Genomic DNA, 14,389 nt, shown 5'->3' with positions numbered 1-14,389 from the left:
AAAACAAAAAATTAATATTTGTTCATTTAGAAACTCCACAAATTCGAACAAAATTCTAAAATTGCTTTTTGACAATCCTACTGACGTATCATAAAACAGGGTTGGTACACAAACAACAAAACATATCCAAGTTATTCGTGTTTGAAATATTAAATATATTATTAAAATTTTTAATACTCAAGGCCAATAGCGCTACCTTACAAAAGAGAAGTTTTCATCTAGTGACCTTAAATTTTTAATTTTTATAGCGTCATCTGTGGAGTGTTTGTCGAGATAATGCGATTGCAGATTCCTGTTTATCCAAGTTCCGCTCCTTCTTTGCGAATTTCTACATCATATGTTAAATGTCAACCGGTGCGCAGTGAAGTGCGCACGCATCTGACAACTGGCATTCTTGGTTTGTTTGAGGTAGTGTGTTTAAACATGTTGGAGCGAAATAGTAATGTGGTGTGATATTGACTCGTTTGTGCTTTAGAAATAATGTCAGAAATAAAACGTGCCCAGTTAATCCCATTAGGATCCCAAAAAGACACGGACAAGTCACCGAAAGAGCCCCGCAAAACCATCCGAATATCAATCGTTCTCCCAGAGTCCACCGAAGACACATGCCCGGAATACAACTATAAAGATGAACTTGCTTCTGCAAAGGTAACCCATTCAATGTCCGCCCAAGTTCCGCCAAAGCCCACGAGCCTTCTCCTCGCTAAACTGCCAGTGTGGCGAGTGTGCCCAACGTGGGGGCTGTCGGGCGACGCGGCCCCACATCGCCTTAATTATGTAGCTTACATTCGTCGCCATATTTGAAGGGTATGCATTACAAAAAAAGGACACGGTGGCCGGGGCCGGACTCGGCGATTTGTGGCCCTGTGGGGTGCCGACGTGGGCACCTCCCTGACGGGGATCGATCACGAGACCAGGCCTAGGCCAACTATGATAGCCCCGTTGCAGTGTAACCGAGTCGCACGACTTTCATTTGTTCATGTAATTGATGTTTTTCGTTTAAGAATGTTGGCAGCCGTGCCCTGGTTCTATTTATCGGCTTTTTTCTTGTGCCATTCTTCGCGGAGGTGAGCGCGCGGAAATGCGGACCAACTCATGCACACTTTCCAAGACATTTTATTATTTATTACCGATTTCATCAAACCGCATTTTATTTTTAATCGTGTTCAACACCTTTCTATTAATAAACACCCGTGTCTGTGTCAATTTAGGAAAATCTCATCGATTTCCCTAAAACTACTCTTGTTTTTTTTATCGAGTTTTTTTTTTATAATTCGCTAGTAAATAGTGCGGACCCTCCCAATATAAATAAAATATTTTAATTAATCATTTCAGTGGGAAAAGTTAAAAACTATCAGGAATATCGCGCGCAAATATCAGGAGTACAGAACGTAAAGAAGATGTCCACAACACAACCGCTAGCAGCACTCGAATCTCGTCCTTATGGAACGACTGTTTACGGGCGTCCATTCATTCGACTGATTCACGTGCGGTATTTTTGTTTTCAATTTTACTTTCCGTAATTTATTAATGTTTTATCGCTGCAAGTTAAACAAGCACAACCGGAAATCATTGTGGAAGTTCAACGCAGGACCGGACTTGCGTTACATTTATATTTCTGATGAGCGCCGTGATTATTCAATTCTTTTTTTTTTGTTTTACATGTTGGTAGTTTTATTTAACGATCAAATAAAAACTCATTCTCATCAGTTGGCTTTGAAATTTCAAGTCATGTCTTTGATTGAAGGAACAGTCTCTTGTTTCTGTCAAGTAATTTGACGTTGTCAAACTGAAAATTTTGTGAAAATTTTAATTAATGAACGATTTTGACAACGCTGTTATGTTTGATTTATATTACAAAAAGTTCTCTTATGAAAAAATAACCACAACACGTCGTTTTGCTTTCCATTATTTGTCAAAGTGGCAATTTAAGACACGCTGTGAAATTTCAAAGGTCACTGAGGATGAGTTTTTATTTGATCTCTCGATATGACGTCATTGCATTTTTATACTCAGCAGTTAAAAAAAAAAATGAATTACTAATTAGAAAAAAAAACAAAATTTCAACGCCGCACGAGTTTCGTCACAGTCTACTAGTTTTTTTTTTAATTTACCTGATATGATGTTAGTGTTACACCGGAAGAGCGTGTCACACAAATTTATCCGGATTTGCATTTTTAAATCAATACGGAACTGCTAATCTCATTTTTTACATGTTGCCAACTTTGTTTTGTGTTCAAGCTTAAGAAGTTTAATTTAATTGTTTTTCCTTTCGATAACTGATCATTATCAACCCTGCTGGGGTGAAAAACCCTTTTACGGACTGACAGACAGTGGGGAATAAATTATAAATGATTCGCCAAGGAAATTATACAGGTCAAGTTTTGAAACGGGCATTTTTTCGTTCCGGAATAATTTATCAAAAGAAGCTGTGAAAGTTACTGCGGGTTGGTATCCCTGACAGATTTGACATTTCGATCTTAGAAGTGTCAAAGATACTCACAGTATTACCAACCGCAACTTCTTCTGAGTCTCACTTGTTATACAGGTGTCCCAGAACTCGTAACCCAGAGAAAAAATGTTTATGGAGGCAACAATTCTGAACCAAAATATGGAAACAAAAATTTTCTAGCTCAAAAAATAATCGAGTTAAGACAAAAACGCGATAACCAATCGGGAAGTTGAACAGAATTTGAAAATCGGTAACTATGGACACACACTATCCTCCATTGGTCAAGTGAACATTACACTCTTGTTGCCTAGGAAACGAATCTAAAATAAGCTTTTGGGATTGGTTGATAATTTTTTATTCTTTCTTGAATACTAAGAAACTTAATCATTTCTCGTTTGGAAATTTACCATCTGTATTGCTGTCGACACCCTCCCTTGCTCTATGGGTCATGAGTTCTGGGACAGCCTGTAGAGCATGTGGGTTTCGTGTCCAAAATGACCGTTTATTACCACGACGCAGTGCCCTCCAGCCTGTATTTACCACTCCCCCTTTACCACAAACCCATCATTGCCGTTTTACAACTCTGACAGCTGTTTGATAACGAGATTTTTTCCAGAAATTGGGTAAAAATAAAGAGATGGGAGGTCCCCTGAACGGAATGGCTCGCCTGGAAGAGTTCGGGGACGATGACGACGACGTCAAACGAATCGCGCGCCAAATGGAAGAAAAATACGTAAGTGGCACCCTGAGCGTGGCCCCCATTGAAACTTGTGATTTTTAGGGAATTGGTACAACCAACAAGAAGAAGCGAAAGGGTCGCAAGGACGACTACGCCGACATCGGCATGGGCTACGACGAATCCGACTCCTTTATTGATAACACCGATGGATACGATGAGATGATTCCACAGAACGTCACGACTTTGCACGGAGGTTTTTACATCAACAGCGGCGCTTTGGAGTTCAAAACGGACGACGAGGCGGATTCAGATTTTTCGTCAAGCTCTTCGGACGACGAGAGTTCAAGGAAAGCGACTAGTCGAAAGAGAGTTATTGAATCATCCGACGAGACTGATAGAGAAAATAAGACTGAGAGTGCGGAAAACCACAGTGAAAAGAAGCGGAAACTGCAGAATGGCGGCAACGGCCTCCAATCATCCCTCAAGAAGAAACTTCTCGGTCAGAACAACAAAATCTACATCAAGAAGAGGCGACTGTTGGACCCGCAGAAGAAGACAGTCAAGGAGTTGTTGAGGGAAAAACGCGAGGATTTGAATATGACCATTCCTGAGGACCTCAATCGTACCGCGACCTCAGAGGAAGACAAGGAGAAGAAGAACATGTCCATATCAAACGTCACGGATGTTATAGAATCGGTGGTCAAAGGTTCAGTCGACGATCCGAAAAGCGAATCGACGCCGAAAATTATCGTCAATTCTTCGTCAGACGGGGAATCTAGTCGTGATAATTTAACGCGAGCGAAAACTGAAGTGAAGTTACCGGAGAATTTGCCTGCGGAAATCTTAAGCGTGATTGGTGCGATTAAAACTGCGGCGGATCAGGCTAATTTGGACGGGAAGAGCAGTTTTCCCAGTGAGATTAATTTGCTTATTTTGAAGATGGAGAGAAGGTGCAAGTGTCTGGGAAAACCGTCGAAAATGAAGGTGTACGAACATCTGGCGACTATTCTAAAGTGCAAGATGGAGAGTTTGATTCGACGGGCGAAGATTTTGGTGCTGGATGATGAACAGAAGAAACTGAAGAGTCTTCTAGTGGGGTACGAACTGTTAAGACCACAAAAGAGGCGGGCACTGATTGTTTTTTTCCAGATTGAAAACGGAAGTGGGGAAAATCATGCCGAGTTTGTTGGAAAACTACGAAAAAGAAAGCCAGCGGATAATACAGAAGAAGTAAGTTGAGAGAGTTGAGAGTAAGGCGGGAAGTTTAAATGTTTCTTGTAGGTTTTCTCAAGAAAGCGTGGATAACGAAGAGAACAAGTCCCTGAGGATGCCCAAACGTCGTTTCCAATGGAACGACATAACAAAGTGAGTTTGTTAATCAGCGACCAGAGACTAATTTTTCTTTGTAGGAAACAACTGAAGGACATTCTGATGTTGAAAAAGCGCTGCCTCCTGCTGGAAGGGAAGAGTAAGGAAGTTTTGGACAGTCAGATGACCGCATTCCTCAAAACAGAAATCCAAGTTCTGTGGCCTGAAGGTTGGATGTCCATGAACGCCTTGAATAAGATTTACACGATGTACGCCGATCCCAAACGGCTGTTGAGTAACGGGGCGTCTCCATCGGCCTTGCCTGCAACAGTGAAGAATCTTCCACAAAGCTTTAACAATAGTAACTTATCAATAACGCCGATAGTTTCCACTCTCAAAAGTGAAAATAAAGTTAGTGTAACAAACGAGGTGACAGTTAGTAAAACAAATGAGACTAGTATAAATTTGTCAATGAAACCACTGCCAGAAGCGTCGCAACCATGTGATACAACTCCGGCGTCGCCGAAGAAAGAAGTGGAAGTAAAACTAAAAGTGAAACCTGCGAGTGAGTTACTTAAGCCTTCCGTGACTAAAAAAGAGCAGACATTGAACTTAATCAGTGACGATAGTGTTATAATTTTAGACAATGAACGTTTTAGTCCGAGTAAAGACAAGTTTCACGACGATAATTATTGCCAAGTCATCGACTTATCCGACAAAGTGAAATGCGAACCGAAACCTCACCCGAAAAGGGAAAAAACAATCAGTCCGATGATCCCCGATCCGATCGCCCACGTATCGAAACACCACGATCTGAGTATCACCCCAAGCTACTCGAAAGTGGACCCCCCGAAATCGAAAGCCAGCGACGACATCCAGAAAGTCATGGAAAATTTGAAAGTATTGCAGAAGATGTCGTCTCCGAAGAAGTGCGTCGATCCGTCGCCGACGAGCTCTGCAGTCTCGGTGATCGCAGTGAATAAGAGTTTCGCCCCGAAGTCGGCTCACAACGAGAATAGCAGCACGATGCAGAGATACGATTATAACAAAAGTGATTATAATACGACGTCGTTTCAAGAGGAGTTCCAGAAGCAGCTTTATACGTTATCGCAATATTCTTCGAATTCCAACAAGAATTACAACAGGTCTGAGTTTTCTCGTGGGGTTTTCTCGAAATTGTTTTAATTGTAGTATTGATAGGTATCCACACATTACGAGTAGTGGGCCCAGTGCGGTTCCCGGTGATAAATTCTTTCAGGTTGGTATTGGAAAAGCGGGGAAACCCCCAAAATGTGTTGGTAATCTCTCATTTTTAGAGTGCAAATAATAATTATACACAGAGTTCCAACGGTCACAAAAGTACCCCTTCTGCCCAACAATCAGGTAAGTTTATATACAGTGTGATCGTCTCGTTTTGTTGTCACTTATTCGTTTTTGTCCATTAGGTACTTATAGCATATTGGATGATATGTTTGCTAATTTACTCACTCAATATGGATATTCAAAAGAAGGTATGAGGTGTGCAAATATTTATTGATTTTGGTGTTGATTTGGATCAGGCACACTTATTTGGTTTCCGTTGTAGTTTTATAAATATATGTGCCTGATTTTGTGGATTTGCGAATGGTGATAGTTATAGTAACATCGAGTGTGGCTAACTATTTAAAGATACCTGTACATAGTCTCGGGGAAATTTTGAGGAGAAAAGTGAAATTTTCTCACCGTTTCCCCTGTTTGCATCCTTGATTTCCAAACGCTAGTTTTTTTGTTTTTACTGACTGCAACTAAACCCAGACTGACCTCTTCCTTACATTCTAGCACGTGACTCAATTCTTCTCAATTGAGTCAACTGAGAGTAGATTCCGAGGACTAGGTCTTTTCTCTTTATGCTTTTATTTGCACTCCTTTGGCCTTCTGAAAACCCTACGACTATAGATAACCACTTATTAAACTCTCATTTCAGCTGCAGCACCAAATTTCAACAGAAATAGCTAGAGGAAGTCGTAACTTATTTTCTGAAGATGTATTGTACTGCCAACTTTTATAAAGTTTATTTGTCTTCATTTTGTAGAAAGATTTATGGATTCATTCCTTGTAATTATTAATTTTGTAATTTATTTTTATTGTAAATTTGTAATAAATTGTGATTTCTGAAATATATTTTCTACCAATACGACCGCTTTTGAATTTCCCGCTTTGGTGCGATATTGACGTTTACCACAGGTGTACCAACATCGGAACGCCTTTTGTTTCATAAATTTATTTGGTTTTGTCAGTCAAGTGTGCTCAAGAGGTTAATAGTTTTTATTAATAATTCCGCTTTATTTGTGAGTATTGTACGTGAAATTGCGTCTAATATCGATTTACTCATTCTGTTTCATTGAACGTGTAGGTGAAGAACGACGATAGAGCGATGGGAGCTCACCAAAGAAAATCGCTTCTTCAAAAGGGGAGGTAAGTCGATCGTTTCGTTTTTCCCTTTTAATTTTCCGATTTCAAGACAGTTTTGCCGAAATTCAAGCCGGAAATCACATAAACAAAATTGCCTTAATGCGGCTAAACGGAAGTGGATTAATCCGGAAATATAAATCGAAACATTTTTTGTTTTGGACCCCAATTTGATTATGAGGTGTCTAATCCAATTATAACGGATTAGATGAATCACATCTCCATAAAGTGAAAGGTTTCATAAAACACCGCTTATTTAAACAACTACTAGTAGGGCCCCCTTAAAACGACACTTTTTCGATAATTCTACCGTTTTAAAAATATATTTACAAAAGTAAGTGCTCCATTCAGAACACAATTTTAAGCGGCCCTAATAGTAGTTAAATATAATTGATGACTTCACGTTCCCGTTCCGGTTTTAATTCGGTGCTAATTAAGACTAGCATGATCCTGCAAACTGTAAATGAGTGCAATTTGCATTGTCTTTGTAGTTTCACGTTCGGTTTTGAAGCGAAATTGCAGTCAAGTTTTATTGATTTCGAAGATTTATCATTCATTGGACGACATACTTGAATATTTTGTGTGCAAAAATATTGATATTGATCTCCAAATAAGGTCACTGAAACCGTAGAATAGCTTTGCCGATTTCTATTCCAAAAATGGGGTTTACTCTTGAAGAAAGTGCCCCAAGACGAGAAATTGTCTAATCTCTCTTTTCTTCAAATTCTGTTGCATTTCTTAGGTCTTTGTACGTTTAGTTGAGCGTAATTCTTCTGAATAAAAGAAAATCTTGGCGGTTTTAGAAACACTGTAATTATGAATCCAGAAAAAAATTACAAAACGGTGAGCACCGCCGCAGACAGAAAGGTTGCAGCCAACATCGCATATCCAGTGACGTAGACATCCTTAAGATTCAAAAACTTCCCAAAATCCCACAATAGATGTCGGACTCCATTCCAATAATGATAAGCCAGAGGAAAAACCAAACAAAATTTAACCCCAAGAATGATAACATTATTCACCCCCTCCAACATATCCAAATAATTGGGAATACTATCAGGAAGAAGAAGAGCAGAGGCTCCAAAAAGAATCGTGTAACCGGCCATAACCATCCCTGTGGCTCTATGTGAAATTGACAACAAGCTAGTCATCTGGGGGGCGTAGATAGTCAAATGTGGCGACTGCGGTCTTCCTAGTTTCATGTTGCGTTCATCATGCCCCATTTGTTTGGGGGTCGGTGCAGGTTGGACTTTGAGTGTGACGGGGCGGATTTGGGAGAAAAAGTCGTTTTTTACCATTTGGCGGAGGGCGTGGCGATTGGATAACCTGAACATTGACAACATCTTTGTTGTGAAATTGTCAAACACTGGGTTGCTAACGAATTAAACAAGCGACTGGATCCTCTTTTGGTAGATTTTCCAGGTTACGTAATTTCTTCGTTGGTTTTATATTTGGGGTTTAATTCTCCCGTAACAATAACAATAAAATAAAACGTCTTGGTTTCATTCGATAAAAGAGTGTTCAATGTCCGTCTTGCATCCCAAGCACCGGGTGCGTAATTTTAAGTATTGCGGTGTCGCGTTCAAGCCCCTCCGATTGCCCTAAGGTCTGAATAGACCATTCCAGCCTTTATTGGTGCACTTCCTATCCGCATATCTTACGTGATTAGTGGCGCCCCTCGTCCTGACCTTGCGTTCGTCATTGGGATAGGTATTAGTCACGTAACGCGACAAATCAATGCGGGGTTCCCCCAATAGACCCATTTTTCGAAAATAGCCTTTTGTGGGATATTTGAATAGTTCCAAGTAATTGTTAATATAGTAGATTTTTCTGTAGCGAGCTTCGAGGCCGGTGGCAATCGAAAAATCAATAGCACAGTCTAAGGGATGCGCGGGGTAAAGCAAGTATATTCCATACCGACAGCGCCACTTCCTCACTCCGCCCGTAAGTCCGTAAGGTGGTCGCGACACGCGCAAGTTCCTGTGTTTGTGTCCATTGAACATAATTAAAATTTATGTGGAAATTAATGCGAGCAGTGGAGGCTTTTTCCCAGTTTGCATTGCAAGGGTGCGGAGGTGGTAAGTGCGAGTTTTCGGACGGTTTGGCCCACATATGGGATATGAACCCATCGCTAATTAGTCGGGTCGTTCGAGTCGATAGAATTGCTCGAAAAATTCTTAATTAGATTTTCAGTCGAGGCTTTGTTTCCTTGGGTCGGACATTGATCGATTTCCTTCTAAATTTGTCTGCGTGTTTCGATTAACCCCCTGGAAAAATTTTACACGAACCCTCCCTTTATTATTCAGAGACCAGGATTATGAACAACACTTGCTTTTCTTACACGGAGCGTGAAGATGGAAAAAGTGCGGAAATCGGACAAAGATGAAGAGGCGTCTTTGCTTCTTCTTCAAAATTGGCCATTGCACCTCTCCATAACCTATAATCACTTTTTCCAGACGACCTGTGGATTTTCTCTTTTTTTTCCTGACTTGTTGAAGGACGAAATTCTATATTCTTGCCCTTTTTTCGCACAGAAACAAGGATGAGACTAGTCGACTAGACTATATTGATTTACGAAATGAGTTTTAATTCGCCGTGTTGGAACTCCTCTAGTACCTATAAAGGCCAACTAATTACGCTCCGTAAATCCCAATTTTATACCAAATGTCACCAATGGCAGAAATAACTCACCTTGACCTTTCACGTTAACTTTATTTATACAGGGTGTCCCAGAACTCATGATCCATAAAGCAAGGGTGCCAACAGCAATACACATGGTAAATTTCAAAACAAAAATTGATACAGTTTACAGGTATTCGAGAAAGGATAAAAAAATTAACAACCAATCCGGAAGCTTTTTCTAGAGATGGAGTAAAATATTCTAGGCAACTAGACCAATGAATGATGTATTTGTCCATAGTTACCGATTTAAAAAAATTTTGTTCAGAATTGTTGCCTTCAAAATGTCTTTTTTCTCTGGGTTACAAGTTCTGGGTCACCTGCATTAAGAAAACGTGTGGGAATTTAAAAAACTCTCAAAAAATGAAATATTTTCATGATTCACAGTTGGTTCAGGTTGCAATGTCCATTCAAGCTCACAAATTTCAAAATTGACGTGTAATTCGTTCCTGTTGCAACCGTTGCAATGGGGAGTTGTGTGAATCAGACTTTGGGGTACAAAAGACGATCGTGAACGTTAAATAACTATCAAATTTTGTAAATTGGTGGTAAGTTTTCCCCTCTTTTGTTTCAGGTAGAAAGGAATGGTAGTTCTGCTCGGGGATGTTGTGTGGCGAGTTCCACAAAGCGCCTCTTGGTCTCCACGTAAATTTTACTCGTCTTTCGGACTCCCGTAGTCCGTATTCATCCTTGCTTACTCTAGTCCAGAGCATGGCAGCTCTCACGGCTCATGCAGCACACGAAGAAGAGGACATATTTCTCGGTGAGTCCCCTCACTCTCCCGGTTCCTTCATCATTTCGTGTTTCTTCAGAAAACGGTCTTCTCAGTTACGAGAATCCAAACTACCATTTAGACCCCATCCGCATCGACGATGCTATAAATTCAAACACGAATATCTACGAGGATATCTATCAGGAATTGGACGACATTTGTAACATCGGACGGAGTATTAAGGAGCCGCTGTTGGGGAGTTCTGGACGGAAGGCGTACGCGGCTCTGGATATCGGGACGATGGGTGTGGATATCACCGGTGGGCCGTTGACAAACATCAATGACAATAAAAGGTATTGATTGGAAGAGATTTTTGGCATTGATTGATGGGATGAAACGAAATTTTCTCATGGGTTGATGTGTTGGAAACATCGTGGAGCTAAAGTAGTGAAGCTCGATGGTGTTGTCGATATGGTGTGCCTTTTTTTGTTCACAGTAGCTCGAAGTAGAACTTCAATCGCAAGAAGCCGTCTAGATCATTGACAAATTTGTTTGTTGTAGGGGTAATGAACGCAACGGCAATGCAATGTTCCTCATGGATAACAGCGAATCTCGATCCCCGCGAGATAAGTAGGTTTATCTCTCTTCTTTGCTATCATCTCGTACTAACGAATCCATTAAGCACATCATATCAAACATTTACATTTTTATGGTTTCGTTTTACGCTTTGTTGATCATTAATCAAAATTGAAAGTACACCCGATTCAACCCAGTCCTCAGTCATTTCTTTTATGTGAAACACATCCCATATGTCAAACGAAAATACTTACTGTGACGCTCTAACGTCTGGCCAAAGCGCCACTACAATTCCTGTATATTTTAGTATTAGCGAAAAAGCGGCGAAAAACAAGGACAATCACCAAGAGAAAGGCGTTCCCCACATACCTGGAGAGCTTAACAATGATTTGTACGCCGTTCCCGTGAAGAAAAAGAATCAAAAGTGTCCCGAAGAAATTGAAATATACTCGCCGGATAAGGAGAGCGTGGACGACACGGATTTACCGCCGGGATGGGAAAAACACGAAGGTAAACCAATCGCACAAAATGGCGGATTCTACTCGCTTTTATTTAGATAACGATGGCCCCTACTACTGGCACATAAAGAGCGGGACGATCCAACGCCAAGTCCCAACCGTACCAGAGCACGAGAAATCGGAAAGAGCCGACTCAAAAAACAACATCAACAAGGAAAACGACATTCTTATGTTGAGTTTCGACAACAGCATCGGCTCCGTGACCAGGAGCAGTACCAGTTCGGCTCTAGATCTAGAAGCTGAAGATCGCAAGAGAAAAAATGACGTCTCTTTCAAGTGAGTGTCTCCCTCACCTTACCGCTCTTCAGTTTATTTGTTTTGTTTTTTTATTCAGGAGGCGAAGTTATCCGTCGAAGCCCGAACAGGAGTCCAGGGAAAGACCCATTAGATTCGCAGTGAGGTCGTTGGGGTGGGTGGAAATAGCCGAGGAAGATCTGACTCCTGAAAGGAGTAGTAAAGCTGTAAATAAATGCATCGTTGATTTGTCGGTTGGAAAGAACGATCTGTTGGATGTGGTAGGGCGATGGGGAGATGTAAGACCTTTTGGAGGATGACGTTAACAGGGAGTTGACGTTTTGTTTACAGGGAAAAGATTTGTTCATGGATCTGGACGAAGGAGCGTTGAAGTTGATCGATCCGGAGAATCTCACTGTTTTAAATACTCAGCCGATACACACCATTCGGGTGTGGGGAGTGGGGCGCGACAACGGCAGGTAAGACTTCTAATAACTCAATCCTTGCGTTTGTTTCACACTTATTTCTTTGTTCTTTGCTGTCTCTAAACAGGGAGAGGTATGAATGATCACTGTTTAATTTTCCCTAGTCACTTCCTCACGTTGAATTTCAGGGACTTTGCCTATGTGGCTCGTGACAGAAGCACCAGGAAGCACATGTGTCACGTTTTCCGTTGCGACATGCCCGCTCGAACCATCGCCAACACCCTACGAGACATCTGTAAAAAAATTATGATAGAACGAAGCTTGCAACAAAACTTGGCTAAACCGATTGATATTAACGGGCGAACGTTAGCCACTCGACCCACAAACTTGCCGACGGAGCATCGACGACTCACCCGAAACGGTCAATGTTTAGTTAGTAAGTCTGTCAATTCAATTGTTTGCTCGTCACATTAATCTCAAGCTTTAGCCCAGTCGTTTCCGACACCAATGGAAGAACCAAAAAAAGTCCTCAGAGCTCAATATTTGGGCACCACTCAAGTCTCACAAGCCACCGGAATGGAAGTGTTGAATGAGGCCATTGATAGACTTGTGGCGACGGTTCCACTCGAACAATGGCAATGTGTAAATGTCGCGGTGGCGCCGTCGATGATTTCGATCCAGAATCCAAGCGTGAGTTAATTTTCTTAAATTTTTTTTCGTATTAAATTTGGTGGTGTTTTAGGACGATCGGCTCATTGCCGAATGTCGGGTTAGATACTTATCATTTTTAGGCATAGGCAGAGTTATAAAGCATTGTGCGTTTATCATGCACACCGCACAGGACACTTTTGTCGCACACGTGTTTTACTGCGAGCCGTCTTCGGGGGCGTTGTGCAAGACGATCGAGGCCGCCTGTAAGGTGAGTGACTAATCAAGTAAGCTTGGCGCTCTCTGCATAAATTTGTTCTTCTCCAGTTGAGATATCAGAAATGTCTCGATGCGCACCCGCAAGGCTTCGAGCGGAGCAACTCGAACTTGCACACTCCCGGCAAGAGCATCGGTGCGGCACTGAAATCCATCGTAGGCTCTCTGACAGGAAGAAAAAGTAAAAGTAGCGACTCTTGAGATACGGTCAAATCTCTGCAGGTACTCTAATCGTTGCTCTTTGTTGAAGGAGTTTGAAGTAAATTGTAATTTAAGGAGCTGTGCCTCTTGCCTGTGGAACGCGAAGTAATCAAACATAGACATCTCCAGTCTCCACTAACACAGAAATACATCACTTCTCTTCTGTCTCCTATGTTGGAAATGAAGCATCTTCACCTCGCTAGCTGCGATTCGGCTCATTAAACCAAACTGTACAAAATTTGTGTTAAGACTAACTGACTCGTGACGTAGTTGAACACGTATGTTTGTCAATTGCTGTAACAGGCTAGCACAACGCACTAAGAAACTGATGCTTCTAAATATGATAGATTAGGCAAAAGCAAACACGGGCGCACGTGAGCCTCTTTAGATAGTTTGCAAAAGAGAGTCTCTCATATTTAGTATGTTAGTTACTCTGCCTACATGTATGTTTTAGCTGTTGTAAGGTGATCAACTGTGTTCTTTTATCGGCTTGTTTTCAAACGCTTGTAAATAACTCATGTAGTCAAAAAAGTGTCTTGGTGTCTTTGATCAAAGAGTTGGTCACTTTATAAAGTTCGAATCTGACTATCTGTACGCTTGCTTATCAAGCCTTGGAAATATTATTGGCAGTTTGTGCAAAGCGTGGACAATACACATCCCTCAATGGCGGCTCGTTTCCACAACCAAGACAATACTGACATGTTAAAATCAAAATTCAGAAACATTGTCTTGACGGTATCATTGAGAGAACTATTGCAATGTTGTTGTAAATACTAATATGCCTTTCATGTTCTTATAGGTGACGTACATTTGTTTCCAGCTTGGATCTTTTCCAGAGGCCGATGTGCAAATCTTGCCGGAAACGCACGTTTCGTCTAAGTAGGCTCTGAAATTTACAACCATGTTATTTGTTTAACTGTGTTGAAAAATGCAGCGCCTACTATTTGCACTCGCCTTTTCTCTTGATTTTCTCAATGCCTTCATGCAAAGTGACATTTTATCTCATATAGATATTTGTTTACTACAATATTTTTATAAAAAATGAATGTATGCAATGAACGCGTAGTTTCCATCACTGTTGGGTAGTCTGCATTCTTTGATTTCACTCGCTTGTAATGTAAATACGCCAGACTATAGTAGTTTCAAGACGGTTAATGTAAAATTTCCTTATTACAACAATTGTCCAATAAATTGCATACTCTTATTTATACTCGTCGACTTTTCTCCTTTTCA

At 41.0% G+C, this 14,389-nt stretch overlaps 3 protein-coding genes across 12 annotated transcripts; 2 read left to right on the top strand and 1 right to left on the bottom strand.

Moving 5' to 3' along the window:
* Window positions 1–364: 364 nt before the first annotated feature.
* LOC148166142 (ubinuclein-2-like) lies at window positions 365–6,612 on the top strand. Of its 3 annotated transcripts, none has more exons than XM_088048959.1 (10): window positions 365–648; window positions 3,069–3,185; window positions 3,234–4,228; window positions 4,281–4,361; window positions 4,413–4,496; window positions 4,541–5,584; window positions 5,640–5,697; window positions 5,756–5,822; window positions 5,885–5,950; window positions 6,403–6,612. In XM_088048959.1, exons 1-10 carry the CDS (start codon window positions 481–483, stop codon window positions 6,432–6,434), a joined length of 2,712 nt encoding a protein of 903 aa, XP_087905085.1. In that variant the 5' UTR covers window positions 365–480; the 3' UTR covers window positions 6,435–6,612. The 3 variants fall into 3 exon arrangements, with proteins under 3 accessions (XP_087905085.1, XP_087905084.1, XP_087905086.1); XM_088048958.1 differs by having other exon boundaries at window positions 5,631–5,697; XM_088048960.1 differs by lacking the exon at window positions 5,885–5,950 and having other exon boundaries at window positions 5,631–5,697.
* Window positions 6,613–6,661: 49 nt separating this feature from the next.
* LOC148166140 (protein Fe65 homolog) lies at window positions 6,662–14,364 on the top strand. 8 transcript variants are annotated; one of them, XM_088048880.1, is made up of 14 exons: window positions 6,662–6,766; window positions 6,832–6,893; window positions 10,145–10,329; window positions 10,379–10,631; window positions 10,840–10,908; window positions 11,162–11,364; window positions 11,411–11,648; window positions 11,707–11,905; window positions 11,958–12,085; window positions 12,220–12,467; window positions 12,513–12,721; window positions 12,774–12,950; window positions 13,007–13,177; window positions 13,232–14,364. In XM_088048880.1, exons 3-13 carry the CDS (start codon window positions 10,170–10,172, stop codon window positions 13,154–13,156), a joined length of 2,034 nt encoding a protein of 677 aa, XP_087905006.1. In that variant the 5' UTR covers window positions 6,662–6,766; window positions 6,832–6,893; window positions 10,145–10,169; the 3' UTR covers window positions 13,157–13,177; window positions 13,232–14,364. The 8 variants fall into 8 exon arrangements, with proteins under 8 accessions (XP_087905006.1, XP_087905009.1, XP_087905003.1 ...); XM_088048883.1 differs by having other exon boundaries at window positions 10,141–10,329; window positions 12,519–12,721; XM_088048877.1 differs by having other exon boundaries at window positions 10,141–10,329.
* Window positions 7,721–8,239, bottom strand: LOC148166141 (succinate dehydrogenase cytochrome b560 subunit, mitochondrial-like). Its single transcript, XM_088049090.1, has one exon. It carries the CDS (start codon window positions 8,228–8,230, stop codon window positions 7,721–7,723), a length of 510 nt encoding a protein of 169 aa, XP_087905216.1. The 5' UTR covers window positions 8,231–8,239.
* Window positions 14,365–14,389: the final 25 nt, after the last annotated feature.

This window comes from Gnatocerus cornutus, unplaced genomic scaffold (assembly GCF_029298725.1).
Source record: "Gnatocerus cornutus isolate USDA-ARS CGAHR unplaced genomic scaffold, icGnaCorn1.1 ctg00000023.1, whole genome shotgun sequence".
Lineage (NCBI taxonomy): Eukaryota > Metazoa > Arthropoda > Insecta > Coleoptera > Tenebrionidae > Gnatocerus > Gnatocerus cornutus.
This window is presented reverse-complemented; position numbering and strand designations above follow the sequence as displayed.

Coding starts and splice junctions, on each gene's coding strand:
- LOC148166142 (XM_088048958.1), top strand. CDS start 481: ATGTCAGAAATAAAACGTGCCCAGTTAATCCCATTAGGATCCCAAAAA. Junction 3,186..3,233: donor GCCAAATGGAAGAAAAATAC/GTAAGTGGCACC, acceptor TGTGATTTTTAG/GGAATTGGTACAACCAACAA. Junction 4,229..4,280: donor CTGAAGAGTCTTCTAGTGGG/GTACGAACTGTT, acceptor GTTTTTTTCCAG/ATTGAAAACGGAAGTGGGGA.
- LOC148166141 (XM_088049090.1), bottom strand. CDS start 8,230: ATGTTGTCAATGTTCAGGTTATCCAATCGCCACGCCCTCCGCCAAATG.
- LOC148166140 (XM_088048880.1), top strand. CDS start 10,170: ATGTTGTGTGGCGAGTTCCACAAAGCGCCTCTTGGTCTCCACGTAAAT. Junction 10,632..10,839: donor AACATCAATGACAATAAAAG/GTATTGATTGGA, acceptor TGTTTGTTGTAG/GGGTAATGAACGCAACGGCA. Junction 12,468..12,512: donor AAACGGTCAATGTTTAGTTA/GTAAGTCTGTCA, acceptor ATTAATCTCAAG/CTTTAGCCCAGTCGTTTCCG.